Source organism: Aspergillus foveolatus, assembly GCF_047715535.1.
Source record: "Aspergillus foveolatus strain CBS 279.81 unplaced genomic scaffold BDW70scaffold_2, whole genome shotgun sequence".
NCBI classification, from domain to species: Eukaryota; Fungi; Ascomycota; class Eurotiomycetes; order Eurotiales; family Aspergillaceae; genus Aspergillus; species Aspergillus foveolatus.
Window position 1 is genome coordinate 872,706 of NW_027396066.1, and position 13,039 is coordinate 885,744.

Sequence of the window (13,039 nt, forward strand, 5' to 3'; positions counted from 1 at the left end):
GATTCCATCAACTCGACCATAATAATCGGCTTTCTTTTGTTGTTTTCAGTTTCTCTTCCACCACTTGCGGAACGAGAATTTGGACCTCTCTGCGGGACGGAGATAGCCCGTTTCTATACCAACCAACCGCCGTTACCCAACAGAGAGCTATGCAGCTTGATCCCTTGAATGCGCACTACTGAGCATTCCTACCAAGGAACAGCACGCTACGACTATTTACATCTCACTCCGCCCGTAAACTGCTTCTCTTCGTGAAGCAGGCATGCGGCCCATTGAAACCCAACAACCCTTTCGTCTGTTTCTCGTCGCATTCCTGTCCTCGGGACGGCTCCAGTAATGTCCATGCATACAGCTCCGCTTCGCCGTGCGCAAACCGACCTTCCTACACAAGCATCGAGTCCCCTTCGCCATGACTCGACCGCGTCAACAAATTCTTCCGTCTACTCTCTTTCCTCCAACTCTTTTGGCCCCAGTCGCACCAGCACCGTCTCATCAAACGCGTCTGTTAGGTCGACAACTGGTTTTGGACATAAGCGAGGAAAGAGCGAGGTAAACACGACTACAGCACACCAAAATATGGGCGGAGGAGCTGCAGAATGGTCCAACGCAGGGGCAACATACGAAAATATTCGCCGCTCGTTGCGCCCGCTCTCCCAAGCTCCCAACTCTCCTCCAGCTGGCAAACATGTTGCCTTCCGCCACTCAAGAAGTCAAACGCTTGATAACCCTCAGCATTGGAAGGAGAACCGTCCGCGAACTCCCGAGGCCCGCTGCGGTCAAAATGATGCTGAACCCCTCAAAGAGAGACAATCTCCTAATGTTGTGGCGCCATCCAAACCCAATTTGCCGCAGTATGACTCGCCGCATGTGAGGCCCCATGTCAGGACGAGTCACTCCCATAGTATCTCTGGCACTCATCCACCTCCTTTAACGGCCGCTATTTCAGCACCAGAGCTAGAGACATTCCAAAAATCCTCCACCGGTCATCTTCGCGCATTATCGAGATTTGCAAAGTCTGGTGAGACGGAAGAATTCTCGATTGACACTTACACTCCTTCAGTTGTTGGTCTGCAGGGACGGCGGCGCCTGAAAAGGTCTGGATCAGTTGCCGGCAACCATGGCTCGCGAGCCGTTCAAAGACCAACTGCTTCGGCCTGGGCGGCAGGAAATTGGATGGATAAGCAACGGCAATTCTTACAGGCATATGAGTACCTTTGCCATATCGGAGAAGCCAAGGAGTGGATTGAAGAGGTAATTCAGCAACAGATTCCGCCCATCGTGCAACTAGAAGAAGCCTTACGTGATGGTGTCACTCTGGCGGAGATCGTACAATCAATGTACCCTAACCGGCCGTTGCGAATATTTCGACACCCCAGGCTGCAATACCGACACTCAGACAATATAGCCTTGTTCTTCCGGTTCCTCGATGAAGTTGAGTTACCGGAGCTCTTCCGGTTTGAGCTTATTGACCTGTATGAGAAAAAGAATATTCCAAAAGTTATACACTGCATCCACGCCCTGTCGTGGCTGCTTTTCAAAAAGGGGCTTGTCGACTTTCGGATGGGTAACCTGGTTGGCCAGCTGGAATTTGAGCACCATGAACTTGAGCAGACCCAGAAAGGCCTGGACAAAGCTGGCGTTAGTATGCCGAGCTTCACCGGCATGGCTGCCAATTTCGGCGCTGAGCCTGAACCTGAACCCGAGCCGGAGCCTGAGTCTGAAGAAGATCGGATCGAACGCGAACTACACGAAAACGAAAACTCCATTTCCGACTTCCAGGCTCAACTTCGAGGTGCGATCCTAAGGCTGAAACTAGGCAACTTGATGAACGACCTGTGGGACTTTGAGCCGTTGCTTATCGAACTCCAGTCCAGGATAAGAGGAGACTGGACAAGGCAAGTTGTTCAGTACCGCATCGATATGCGGAATTTTGCCGTTAACCTTCAAGCAATTTGCCGCGGATTCGTCGCACGGTATCGTCTGAGGGACACTAAACAGACCCATAAGGCGCTTGAACATGATATCCTACAGCTTCAAAGCGCGATTCGCGGCTCAAAGGCCAGAATTCAAGCTGACTTCATCCGAACTCAATTGCGAAGACAAGAACCTGGAATCAAGCGAATTCAAGCTGCCATCAGGGGCGCGCTACAGCGTAATGTCGTATACGACCTTTACGTTGATGTCAAGGACGCAGAAGGTGGAGTCCAGCTGCTGCAGGCTGCAATCCGGGGTGCCCTACAGCGCTCGAAACTTTCAGAACAATTTGAAGAGACGCATTCTGAGGAGGACAAGGTTCAAAGATTGCAAGCATTGATTCGCGGTGCATTGCTTCGTCAACGCATTGGCGCTCAGTCGGAAGAAATATCACAAGCTGAAGAAAGCACAGATATTATTCAGGCGGCAATTAGAGGAATGCTTGTACGTCAAGGTATCGCCAAAACACTTGCGTATCTCAGCGACGAGACGGAGTCTGTCGTATTCATTCAAGCACATGCCCGCGCCTTGGCTGCCAGAAAGTCTCAGGCAACGTTGAGGGAGTCTCTTGCCAAGGAGCAACATAAGCTTGTTGATCTCCAGTCCATGGTCCGTGGCGGTGCTCTTCGGAACGACCTTGATCTCATCCGAGAGGCATTGGCGGAGTATACACCTTCGTTTATTGACCTTCAGAGCGCAGCACGGGCTAAAGCTGCGCGATCCTTCTTGGCGTCTCAGCGAGAAGCTTTATTAAAAGAGAGGGAGTCTGTTCTCGAGCTTCAATCAATGGCTCGCGGTGCCATTCTGAGGAAAAGACTAGACGAAGATGCCATGTTGTTGCAACAAGAGAAAGCTGCTATCATCGACCTCCAGTCGCTCGCACGGGCAGCTGTGCTACGTATTCAAGTTGGTGATGTCCTGGAACAACTCGATGACTGTGACGATGAGATCAGCGAATTGCAAGCGCATATCAGAGCCATGATTGTGCGAGTCGATGTCGGTCAGATATTGGCTGATCTAGCGGCTGAAGAAGACATCATTGCCGAATTCCAGTCCTACATCAGAGGCCACCTAGTACGGGCAAGGTTCGAGGAAAAACGTCGCTACTACCTGGAGAACATGGAGAAAGTGGTTAAGGCGCAAAGTTTCATACGGGGTAGAATCCAGGGCCAAGCGTACAAGAGTCTTACGAACGGGAAGAACCCTCCCGTGGGAACCGTGAAAGGCTTTGTACACCTTCTCAACGACAGCGAATTCGATTTTGATGAAGAGATTGAGTCCGAGCGGGCGCGAAAGTTAGTGGTGCAGCAGGTTCGGCAGAACGAGCTCGCTGAGCAGTACATTAGTCAACTGGATATCAAGATTGCTCTTCTGGTGAAGAACAAGATCACATTAGATGAGGTTGTTAAACACCAGAGGCACTTTGGTGGCCATGTGGGGAATCTCCTTTCTAACACGGAGATTTCCTCCAAGGACCCGTTTGACCTGAAAGCTCTGAACAAAACTTCAAGGAGAAAGTTAGAGCACTATCAAGTTTTCTTCTTCCTTCTTCAGACACAATCCCAATATCTCGCCAGACTCTTCCGACGCCTGCGTGAGGTTAACACCCCAGAAAAGGAGTACGAAAGGATACGGCACTTGATGATGGGTCTTTTCGGATATTCTCAGAAGAGGCGTGAGGAGTACTACCTCATAAAGCTGCTGGCCCGCTCAGCTCGAGAAGAGATTGGGAGCTTCACCTCTCTCCAGGACTACCTGCGCTGTAACTCATTCTGGAACAAACTTTTTGCGTCATATATCAAATCACCCCGCGACCGAAAGTTCATGCGCGATGTTCTAAGCACTGCTGTGAAGGAAAATATTGTCGAAAACGCTGAGCTGGATCTAGAAAGTGATCCAATGCAAATTTACCGGTCCGCCATCAACAACGAAGAACTGCGGACGGGAAAGCGTAGCCGGCGCCCGCTTAATATACCAAGAGAAGAAGCTATTCGTGACCCTGAAACGAGAGCAACCTTCATCCAACATTTGCAGGATTTGAGGGATATCGCTGATCAGTTTTTCACTGCTTTGGAAGAACTTCTATATCGTATGCCTTTTGGAATTCGATACATTGCTAAAGAGATGTACGAGAGCCTACTCTCGAGATTCTCCAACGAAGACCCGGGATTTATTCTCCAAACAGTTGGCCATTGGGTTTGGAAGAATTATTTCCAACCCGCCATAATGGAGCCAGAGAAGTATGGTGTTGTCGACCGGGGATTGACGCAGGAGCAGAAGCGAAATCTGTCGGAGATAGCCAAAGTCATTGCTCAAGCGGCTTCCGGAAGGCTATTTGGTGCAGAGAATGTATACCTCCAGCCTTTAAATACCTACATTGCGGATTCGATTCAAAGGCTTGGGAATATCTGGGGCGACTGTAAGTGCGACCTGGAGATAATTTGCAGATGATTTTTGAAATGGCACTAATCAAATGCAACAGTGATCTCCGTCCAGGATGCCGAAACATACTTTGACATTGATGAATTCAACGACCTCTACGCCAAGACCAAGCCGACATTATACATTAAGATGTCTGATATCTTCTCCATCCACCAGCTCGTGGCTTCCAATATTCAATTCATCTGCTCCAACCCAGACGACATTCTAAAAGAGGTGGTTCGCGACCTGGGTAATGTCAAGTCCAATGAGAATGAGTTGATGAGCGTCAATTCTTCCGAGATCAATCTGACACTGAACCCGAAACTCGCGCAAGCTGAAGGTAAGAAGCAATTACTTTAATTATCTCTGGCGTACATACTAAGATAACTCTGTCAGATCCTGAAGCGGATATCAAGGCTCTATTCATGGAGACCAAGAGATGCGTTCTGTACATCATCCGCGTACAGTCTGGCGCTAATTTGCTGGAAATCATGGTGACGCCACCCACTGAAGAGGACGAAGAAAAGTGGATGACGTTCGTACGTGATGAGTTAAGTGCTCACAATACGCAGCGAAGCGCATACTCCGAAGCGAATAGTCTTGTAGACATTGCCTCTATGAGCTATTCTGAACTCAAACGAACGGCTTTGGAAAACATCTTGCAACTTGAACGCGCAGGAAAGATCCATCGCAACAATCACTACCAAGATCTTCTCAATGCAATCGCGATTGACATACGGACCAAGCACCGCCGGAGGATCCAACGTCAGCGAGAATTGGAGAGTGCTCATATGACACTCACACGTCTTAACGAACAAGCTGTCTGGTTAGACCAGCAGCTCAAGACGTACAACGATTACATTGAACAGGCAATGGTGACATTGCAAAGCAAGAAGGGCAAGAAGAAATTCCTTATGCCCTTCACGAAACAATGGGACCACCAGCGCGAGCTTCAGAAATCCGGCAAGGTGTTCAAGTTCGGGTCATACAAGTATTCAGCCCGAAACCTGGCGGACAAAGGCGTCCTAGTTTACTGGAAGGGTTATACAGAGCGACAATGGGACCGAGTGGATCTGACCATCTCGAGTAACGAAGTTGGTGTCTTCACCCTCGATGGAAGCAGCGGGCCGATGATGGTTCCTGGGGCCAACGCCCAGGTTCCCTTGGACGACCTCCTGCAAGCTCAGTTCAACAACATGCAATTCCTCGACTTCTTTGACGGACATCTGCGAGTGAACGTCAATCTTTTCCTGCATCTGATTATGAGGAAGTTTTACAACGAATAATAGTCGCAGATGTTGGGGTTGTTTCTTCTGGGAGGTTTTTGTCCTTCACGTATGATGACTATTTGTTTTTGCTTCCCTTTTTTTATGATATCCCCTTTTGCCTCCATGACATGTACAGACAGCAAAAGCACCTATATCCAACTAACTCCCACTCCGAGTACCTACTCTGCTATTCTTGCTGTTTTCCATTGGTTTTGTTAGCGATGATTCCCTCTGATTTCATTTCTGCATGCTGGTCATAAAGTTGGTGCTGCACGACTGCCTACACTTTTACCTTCTCTGTGATGATATGGACGAAACAATGTATTTATGAGTGTACGTATCAACCAAATGACTTCCTGATGAGTGCCAGAGTCTTCCTAGTGGATTTATGTGCATCGTTCTTATACGACTAAAGTTGTTGCCGAGAGTCAGGGGTGACACGTGACGTTGTCTTTGGGCCCGACGGGGGTGGCCAGCTGGAACCTGATTCTCTCCTTCATGGCGGCCCCGGCTCTGGATACCGATCGTTCTTTGGGCTAGCTTTCTCTCTTGAATTGATTGTATGCGCCAATTAGCCTCTTTTATCCGCGCACCATGGATTTCGATTCCCTCAAGAACCAAGTCAGTAACCTGACTCTTTATGATCTCAAGGCGGGAGTGCGCAAGGTCCAAAATGGTAAGCCAGGCTCCCAAAGCTTCACGTCACCTTCAAGGCTTGGAAAATATATGCTAATCTTCCTCGTGACAAGCCGTCATGAATTACACTGAGATGGAAGCCAAGGTTCGTCGTATTCCCGACTGTATCCATCCGCGATGTCGGCGTCGCTCCGCGCCCTGAGTGTGGGGTGTACTGTTATGGTATCAGTCACTTACACCCTCCAGGTCCGAGAAGCTACAAACAATGAGCCTTGGGGTGCCTCAACGACATTAATGCAGGAGATTGCCACTGGAACTCATCACTAGTGAGTTATTCTAAACATTTCGTGATTTGACGGTATCGCAACGATTCATGGAATTATTGCTGATCTATATCGCTTTGGGGTTAACAGTCAATTACTCAATGAGATCATGCCCATGATTTACAAGCGATTCACGGACAAGACATCGGAAGAATGGCGACAGATCTATAAGGTAGAGATGATTCAATATTTGTTCTTTGGAAGGTCGCTGATTGTGCCTTGCGAAAATTCAGGCCCTCCAACTGCTCGAATTTCTCATTAAGAACGGATCCGAACGTGTTGTTGACGATGCTCGATCGCACCTGTCCCTGATTCGTATGCTTCGCCAATTCCACTACATCGATCCCAATGGGAAGGACCAAGGAATCAACGTCCGGAATCGGGCGCAGGAATTGGTCAAGCTTCTGGGCGATGTTGAACTGATCCGCGCTGAGAGAAAGAAGGCTAGGGCGAACCGTAACAAATTTCGCGGATTCGAGGGTGGATCGGGCATGGGAGGTGGCATGGGAGGTGGAATTGGAAGCTCTGGAGGAGGTCGCTATGGAGGATTTGGCAGCGATAGTCTCTCTTTTGGCGGCTATAGCGGTGGTGTCTACGGTGACGGCGGCGGCTTTGGAGGCGCAACTGGGGATTTCGAAGATACTGGTAGACGTGGCAATCGCTTTGAGGAATACGACGAGTACGATGAAGCAGATGCTGCACCAACCCGAAGGCATGCGGCTAGTCCTCCCCGTGTTCAGAAAGAAACGAAAATGCCCGAGGCGTCGAAAGCTCCTGAGCCGGACCTCGTTGACTTACTCGAGGACGAACCCGCACCGGCTCCTGCCTCAACCGCATCCTCCGTTGCCGCCGGAAAGCAGCCCGCGGGCAACAATGGGCTCAATATGCTTGACCCTAATCCGGCTGATGACGATGACTTTGACGATTTCCAGTCCGCCCCCTCAGCACCCTCGTCATCCAACGCATTCAGCATCCCTCCACCCGCTTCAACCGTGAGCACCACTTCCACCACTCAGTTTGCCGCTCCTCGACCAGTGTCCGGAACACAAGGGTCAAACCTGAATGGCATCGTCGGCTTCACCTCGATGACGCCGACACCAACGTCGAGTGGTTTCTCTTCTCCTGTTCTCCCAACGCAGAACTCAAAGATAGCTCAGCAGCCAAAACCTACCGGCTATCAGGCGGCGACCCCCAATTATTTCACTTCCGTTGCCACCCAGCAAACGCCGTCTGCTCCTTTGGGCCACCGACCATCTATGCCGTCCACTTCGTCTTTTTCATCTGCAACTGGTCCGACCGCTGCATCTAAAGGCAGCAAGCCTGCAGCCTCAAAGGCCTCTGGTGATGTATTCGGGTCACTTTGGTCCGCAGCCAGTGCGAATGCTGGAATTCAGAAGTCCGCAGCCAACGCCAGCAAAGGGCCTAACCTGGCAAGCATGGCCAAGGAGAAGGCAAGTGCAGGTATCTGGGGGACGCCTTCACCCAGCTTGTCGTCGCCAGTATCCCAGCAGCAACCACAGCAAGGGGCAAAGACGGGTAGCTCGGGGCTGGATGACCTTCTGGGCTAGATTTCTTTTCTAGTCCGTTTCCTCAACTTTCAAACTTGGACGATGTCTTCTTGTCTTGAAATCTCTGTTTCTCTGTGAGTATGCTGCTGGAAATAAAACGTGCTTGTCTTGTTTTAATCGATGGCAATACATTTCTGTGCGGTCAACTTGTTCATTATTGGTCTTCTTCCTTCGTCTCACTTCTCCTGTGTTATTCTGCTGCTATTAAGCTTGTAAAATACTGCTTAGACAACCCCAACATGATCATCGCTACGACACTCCCTTGGCATTAAGTTGCAGAGCCCCATACCCAACACCAATCGGCCAGAACACTTACTCGCGAGCAAATCTTCTGGGGGGTCTTTGGTGAACTTCCAATCCGCCGAGACAGACAATGACCTCGTCCATCTGGGCATTGAGTGTTCCACACTGACATAACTCAGCCGCACATTCACACAAGCTCCAGTGGCCCAAGACCTCGTATTTTCCTTGTCGGGATCTGCAACGCTTAACCCTGCGCGGGACTGATTGTCACTTGGCACTGGTCTGTTGCACCGTCTCGAAACACTGTAGCCAGTGCGTTTTTTTTTCTCCCCATGAGCGTCGGAGACAGAGATTTGACCAAGGATTGGCGACATTAATCTGTCGAGGCTATGTCTTGGTCGCAAGTGGAGCTTACGGAGAGGTCTTAAATATCTAGGTACATATAACTGAAGCCTCCATATACTCACCCCCTTCTTCCGTTTCCCCATATGGCCGCGCTTCTACTTCTATAGACATACTTACAACTGAACCTGAAACTCACAATTAACTCATCCTCTAACTTCCGTGCAACAATGCACCTGTTCAACCCCATCGACTCCCTCGACCCTTATTTATTACTCAGCCGTCGCCAATCAGACTCAAATTCAAGCAGCGTCTGCGGCGGCGGCGGCGTAGGCACCGGTGTGTGTAAACCGGGTTCGAGTTGTATGTCATCAGCATTCCTTCCTTCGTTCCCTTCGTTAATGAGATCATGCACAGGCAAAGGAATCCTCTACATAAATCAATGCCAACATTCTGCTGACGACGAGGTACGTCCTTCTCTCCAAGCCCTTCCTCATCATCAATCTGCCTCCGTGCCTAAGTACACCAACCTACTCACACCGACGACCATATTCCGCGAAAACAGTGCTGCCTCCAAAGCCGATGCGAGACAGATCGCGGCAATGGATTCTGCAGGAACCGTGAAAACCAGACTTGCGCGGGCGAGTATGTCGTTGGGAACGGGGTACGTCCTCTCAAAGCCATACCCTCTCATACCTACTATCCACCCTACATGAGTGAGTGTTATAAGACAATAAATGGTCTAACTCGCGACTGTAGCCCGACTACCCGTGTGTCGGACCGGATTATATTGTCTGCTGTGTCGAGTGGGAAGATATGGTGAATGTTACTTCGACTTCTAATTCATCTCTGAGTACGGATACGACAACGACAACAACAAGAACAACGACAACGAACTCACCTACACCTGGCCTCGGAACAGGAGCAGATGGCAGTAGCAGTGCTGGCGGCGATGGCGGACTGTCAGCGTCCCAGAAGGGAGGGATAGCGGGGGGAATAGTGGGTGCTGTTGCGGTTACAAGTATTATCTTCTTGCTGTTTTTACTCCTTCGAAGGAGAAGAAAGCAGCAGCAGCAGGGAGAGGAACAACCGGTGGTTGAAGAACGCGAGGAACGAAGATATGATTACGCTGGAGAAGGGAAAGGAACGGAGAGGGAGACAAGTGGACATGATGAAGGTGGCGGAGAAACTGAGGTAGGGGTGGCGATGCTGGCGTCGAGGGAGAAAGCCGAGTTGGATGCTTCCGGTCGGGCGCTGCATGAGATGGAGTCGCCGACAATAACGAAGAACGTAAAGGAGATAGGTGGGTATAGGGAATTGGATGGCACTCCGCTGGCGGTTGCTGAGATGGCTGTTCCTGAGGCTGGTCCTGGACATGGACAGAATGGACAGAATGGGAAATCTGGGCACGAACTAGAGCCTTAAATTTCGATATACTGTGAGAGAGCAAGTTTTCTGCTAGTAATACTTGGTAATGATATGGCTGGTATTGATATATTGATGACCCTCCCGACGCTGGCGCTGAAAAGTACTCCAAAAGATAAGAAATATGTACAACAATCTCACCACATCATTCTCATAACAAGCGTTGCGCAACTGCAGACTAGCTCTGTGGCTTTACTCCAGTGAGCATGGTAGGCTATCAAAAGCACGATCCCACCTTCCCCCAAGTCATAACAGCTTCAGTCACGACTGCTCTATCATTTATCGGATATATCGACAGACTGAGTTCCAGCCGGGGAACTCTCGGAAAATTTAAGAAATTCAGGTCTGCCAAGAAAGTCGGTCAGGGACCGTTGCGTTTCTCGGCTTATGTCTCTTCTAAGCTTCCACGTAAATCATTGTTTACCCCCAGATAACTGCCCCGGCTCTGACGGAGCTACATTCTCTCCCTTTTCGTTGCCACTTTTAGGGTTCCCAAGATCTCCTCCATTAGCTGCCGAGTGAAACGTCGGCGTGATCTCCTGCTGGGAGTCTGTTGAGTCTGGGCTAGGGTATCCATCGTCATCATCAGCTTCAGTGTCGCCGTTCAAGGAAGTGAGACCCCCTTCAATGTCGCGGACTAAGCGAACAAACTCCTCGGGAACCAATCCACTCTCTCCAGTTCGCGGATCTTCCGCGACAAGCCACCCTTGGCCATGACGATACGAGACAAATATCACCTGCCCCTCAGTCAGCGGAAGCTCATTCTCGTGCTCCCTTGTGAAGTCGAAAAGCGCTACCGCTTTTCCGTGCATCTCCTCGTCCGGACATCCAACTGAAAACTGAAATTCGCGCGAATAACGGTGTGCCCCAGCATAGTCTTCCTCCGATTCAAAGCCCGCCTGTGGCCCGTAACCGTGATCATCAGTATAAGAGCCAAGGTAAGTAAATCGACTCTCGTCCGGCGGGTATGTGACAAGGTCACCCCCAGGTCCATCATCAGCGTCGTCATCATCGTTCACATAATAAGTCTCACTGCCGTCCGCATTCATACTGACTAGCCTTCCACGGTCGTATTCCCCGGCAATACTCATATGACGAGTATAGTGGTTACCGCCAGAAATCCTGCCTCCTCCCCCATTCAGGTCGCTCCCTGTAGATTTGTTTCTGCGATGGCGTGGTGCAGAAAACACAGGGCTGTGCAGATCTTCATCTTCACTATACGGCGGCCCATCACCAAATGACATTGCTGGAAGCTGCTGGTGTCCATGACCAGTATCAGTGCCCCAAGGCTGTGTTGACCACTGACCCCGCGAGCTGTCCCAGGACGCCGGGGGGTCGGATAACCGCCGATGTTCACTTACAGGGCTTGAAAGTCCAGACGCGGAAGGTGGAAGCGGACCGTAATGGAAGGGATGGATAGTGGGATAAGCAAAATCCCGCACCAGAGCATAGGGCAAGCTGGAATGAAATATAGGGAAGACATGTGATCCAGGCCGCGACCGGTTTTGAGAGGCTACGGAAAGATTGGAAAATGTTGAGAGGCGGTCCTTCCCGTGCGACGACGATCGTTGCCGACTCGACATTTTGACAGGTGTGTCAGTCACGAGGGGAGGCAGTACCGTAAGGTTAGGGGACGAAACAGCCTGCTGCGAGGGAGGGGGTGAAGTTGCTGTAGTCATTGTGGCAGTCATCGGGTCGGCGAAGCAAGAAAGCCTATGAACGTAGCGAATGGCAAATATTGCAGGCCGTAGGGATATTGAAGGGAATATTAATTCAAGCAATGGTGGTGGTTGGGGTGCACCCTACGCTCGCATCGCGATCGCCAACCCACACTCTGCGAAAGAATGCGATATTCCGTAGATTGGCCCACGAACTGAGACACCAAGTTCCCGCAGCCTTACAAGCAGGAGGAACGCCCTCTGATCAAGGGTAGTCGTGATTGTGGGACGACGACGTCTTCTCCAAGGAATTGCAATCCGCGAAGGAGGGGCACCTGGTGGGCTCCTTGCTTGTGACAGCGCGACCCAGCACTTCGTAACTATCGCAGGCAGGACAAATCGAAAGTCTCGGGGTCTGGAATTATGCAATAATGGATAGGGGAAGCGTAGCGAGGCGCCGAAGTAATTGAACGAGCCCCCCAATGGGTCACCGTTGCAGCGAAACGACGACGAAGTATTGAAACGACCGAAATTGTAGAAACAGCAACGGCGAGACCGTTCCTGCGGGCGGGTACCTGAGGCAGTTTGAAGACCCTTCCAGATACAGAAAGGCCAATAATATCGGCAGGTTTACTCGCCGCAAGGTGATGTTTCGGATTGGTGTCTCTTCCGCGCTGGAGAACCTGAATGATCGAGGGTAAATCAGGTGCTAAATATAGCGCAGCTAGGCGCCAATAGATGTCAGAAATGTTGATTAACGACTCAAGCGGTGCAGGACTCGGGACACGAAGGGGTATCGGAAGTGAGGAAGAGAAGGGGGTTAGAAGCACAGTAAGTGGGAAAGCGAGGGGATGGGCGTCTAACTGCACACAGGACCTGTATCCTACGTCCTATTGCCTGCGCCAGCAGAGTCGGAGTAGGAGCGAGGACACTTACTTGACCGAACATGAAAACAGATACACTGTGCTCGGTAACGGTGAACCCTTGCTGTGTTCTGGAGATCACTCCGGCCCTGCCTTCAACGTCGTTAATGTTGGGGACGAACCGAAGCGGACGAGGCGCAGTCGGGATCGTTGTGGAGTTAAGGCGTCGGCGTTCTTTCTCTGTGCCTTCCCTGCAGCAAGTCACGATGTTTCAACTTCCAACGCAGGGCGCTTATATCAACAAAAGCGCGCCGCAAT

At 50.6% G+C, this 13,039-nt stretch overlaps 3 protein-coding genes across 3 annotated transcripts; 2 read left to right on the forward strand and 1 right to left on the reverse strand.

Annotated features, from left to right (window-relative positions):
* Positions 1 to 336: 336 nt before the first annotated feature.
* On the forward strand, positions 337 to 5,681 carry BDW70DRAFT_155634 (putative Ras GTPase activating protein; the record flags this gene model as incomplete). The annotated part of the gene is made up of 3 exons (XM_073740067.1): positions 337 to 4,393; positions 4,457 to 4,735; positions 4,792 to 5,681. 3 exons carry the CDS (start codon positions 337 to 339, stop codon positions 5,679 to 5,681), a joined length of 5,226 nt encoding a protein of 1,741 aa, XP_073600792.1.
* Positions 5,682 to 6,173: 492 nt separating this feature from the next.
* On the forward strand, positions 6,174 to 8,705 carry BDW70DRAFT_127019 (uncharacterized protein). The gene is made up of 5 exons (XM_073735200.1): positions 6,174 to 6,339; positions 6,413 to 6,444; positions 6,546 to 6,625; positions 6,713 to 6,794; positions 6,856 to 8,705. The coding sequence occupies exons 1-5, from the start codon at positions 6,258 to 6,260 to the stop codon at positions 8,188 to 8,190; spliced, it is 1,611 nt and encodes a 536-aa protein (XP_073600793.1). The 5' UTR covers positions 6,174 to 6,257; the 3' UTR covers positions 8,191 to 8,705.
* A 1,908-nt stretch (positions 8,706 to 10,613) lies between these two features.
* On the reverse strand, positions 10,614 to 11,879 carry BDW70DRAFT_155637 (adaptor protein NBP2; the record flags this gene model as incomplete). The annotated part of the gene is made up of 1 exon (XM_073740068.1): positions 10,614 to 11,879. The coding sequence occupies one exon, from the start codon at positions 11,877 to 11,879 to the stop codon at positions 10,614 to 10,616; it is 1,266 nt and encodes a 421-aa protein (XP_073600794.1).
* Positions 11,880 to 13,039: the final 1,160 nt, after the last annotated feature.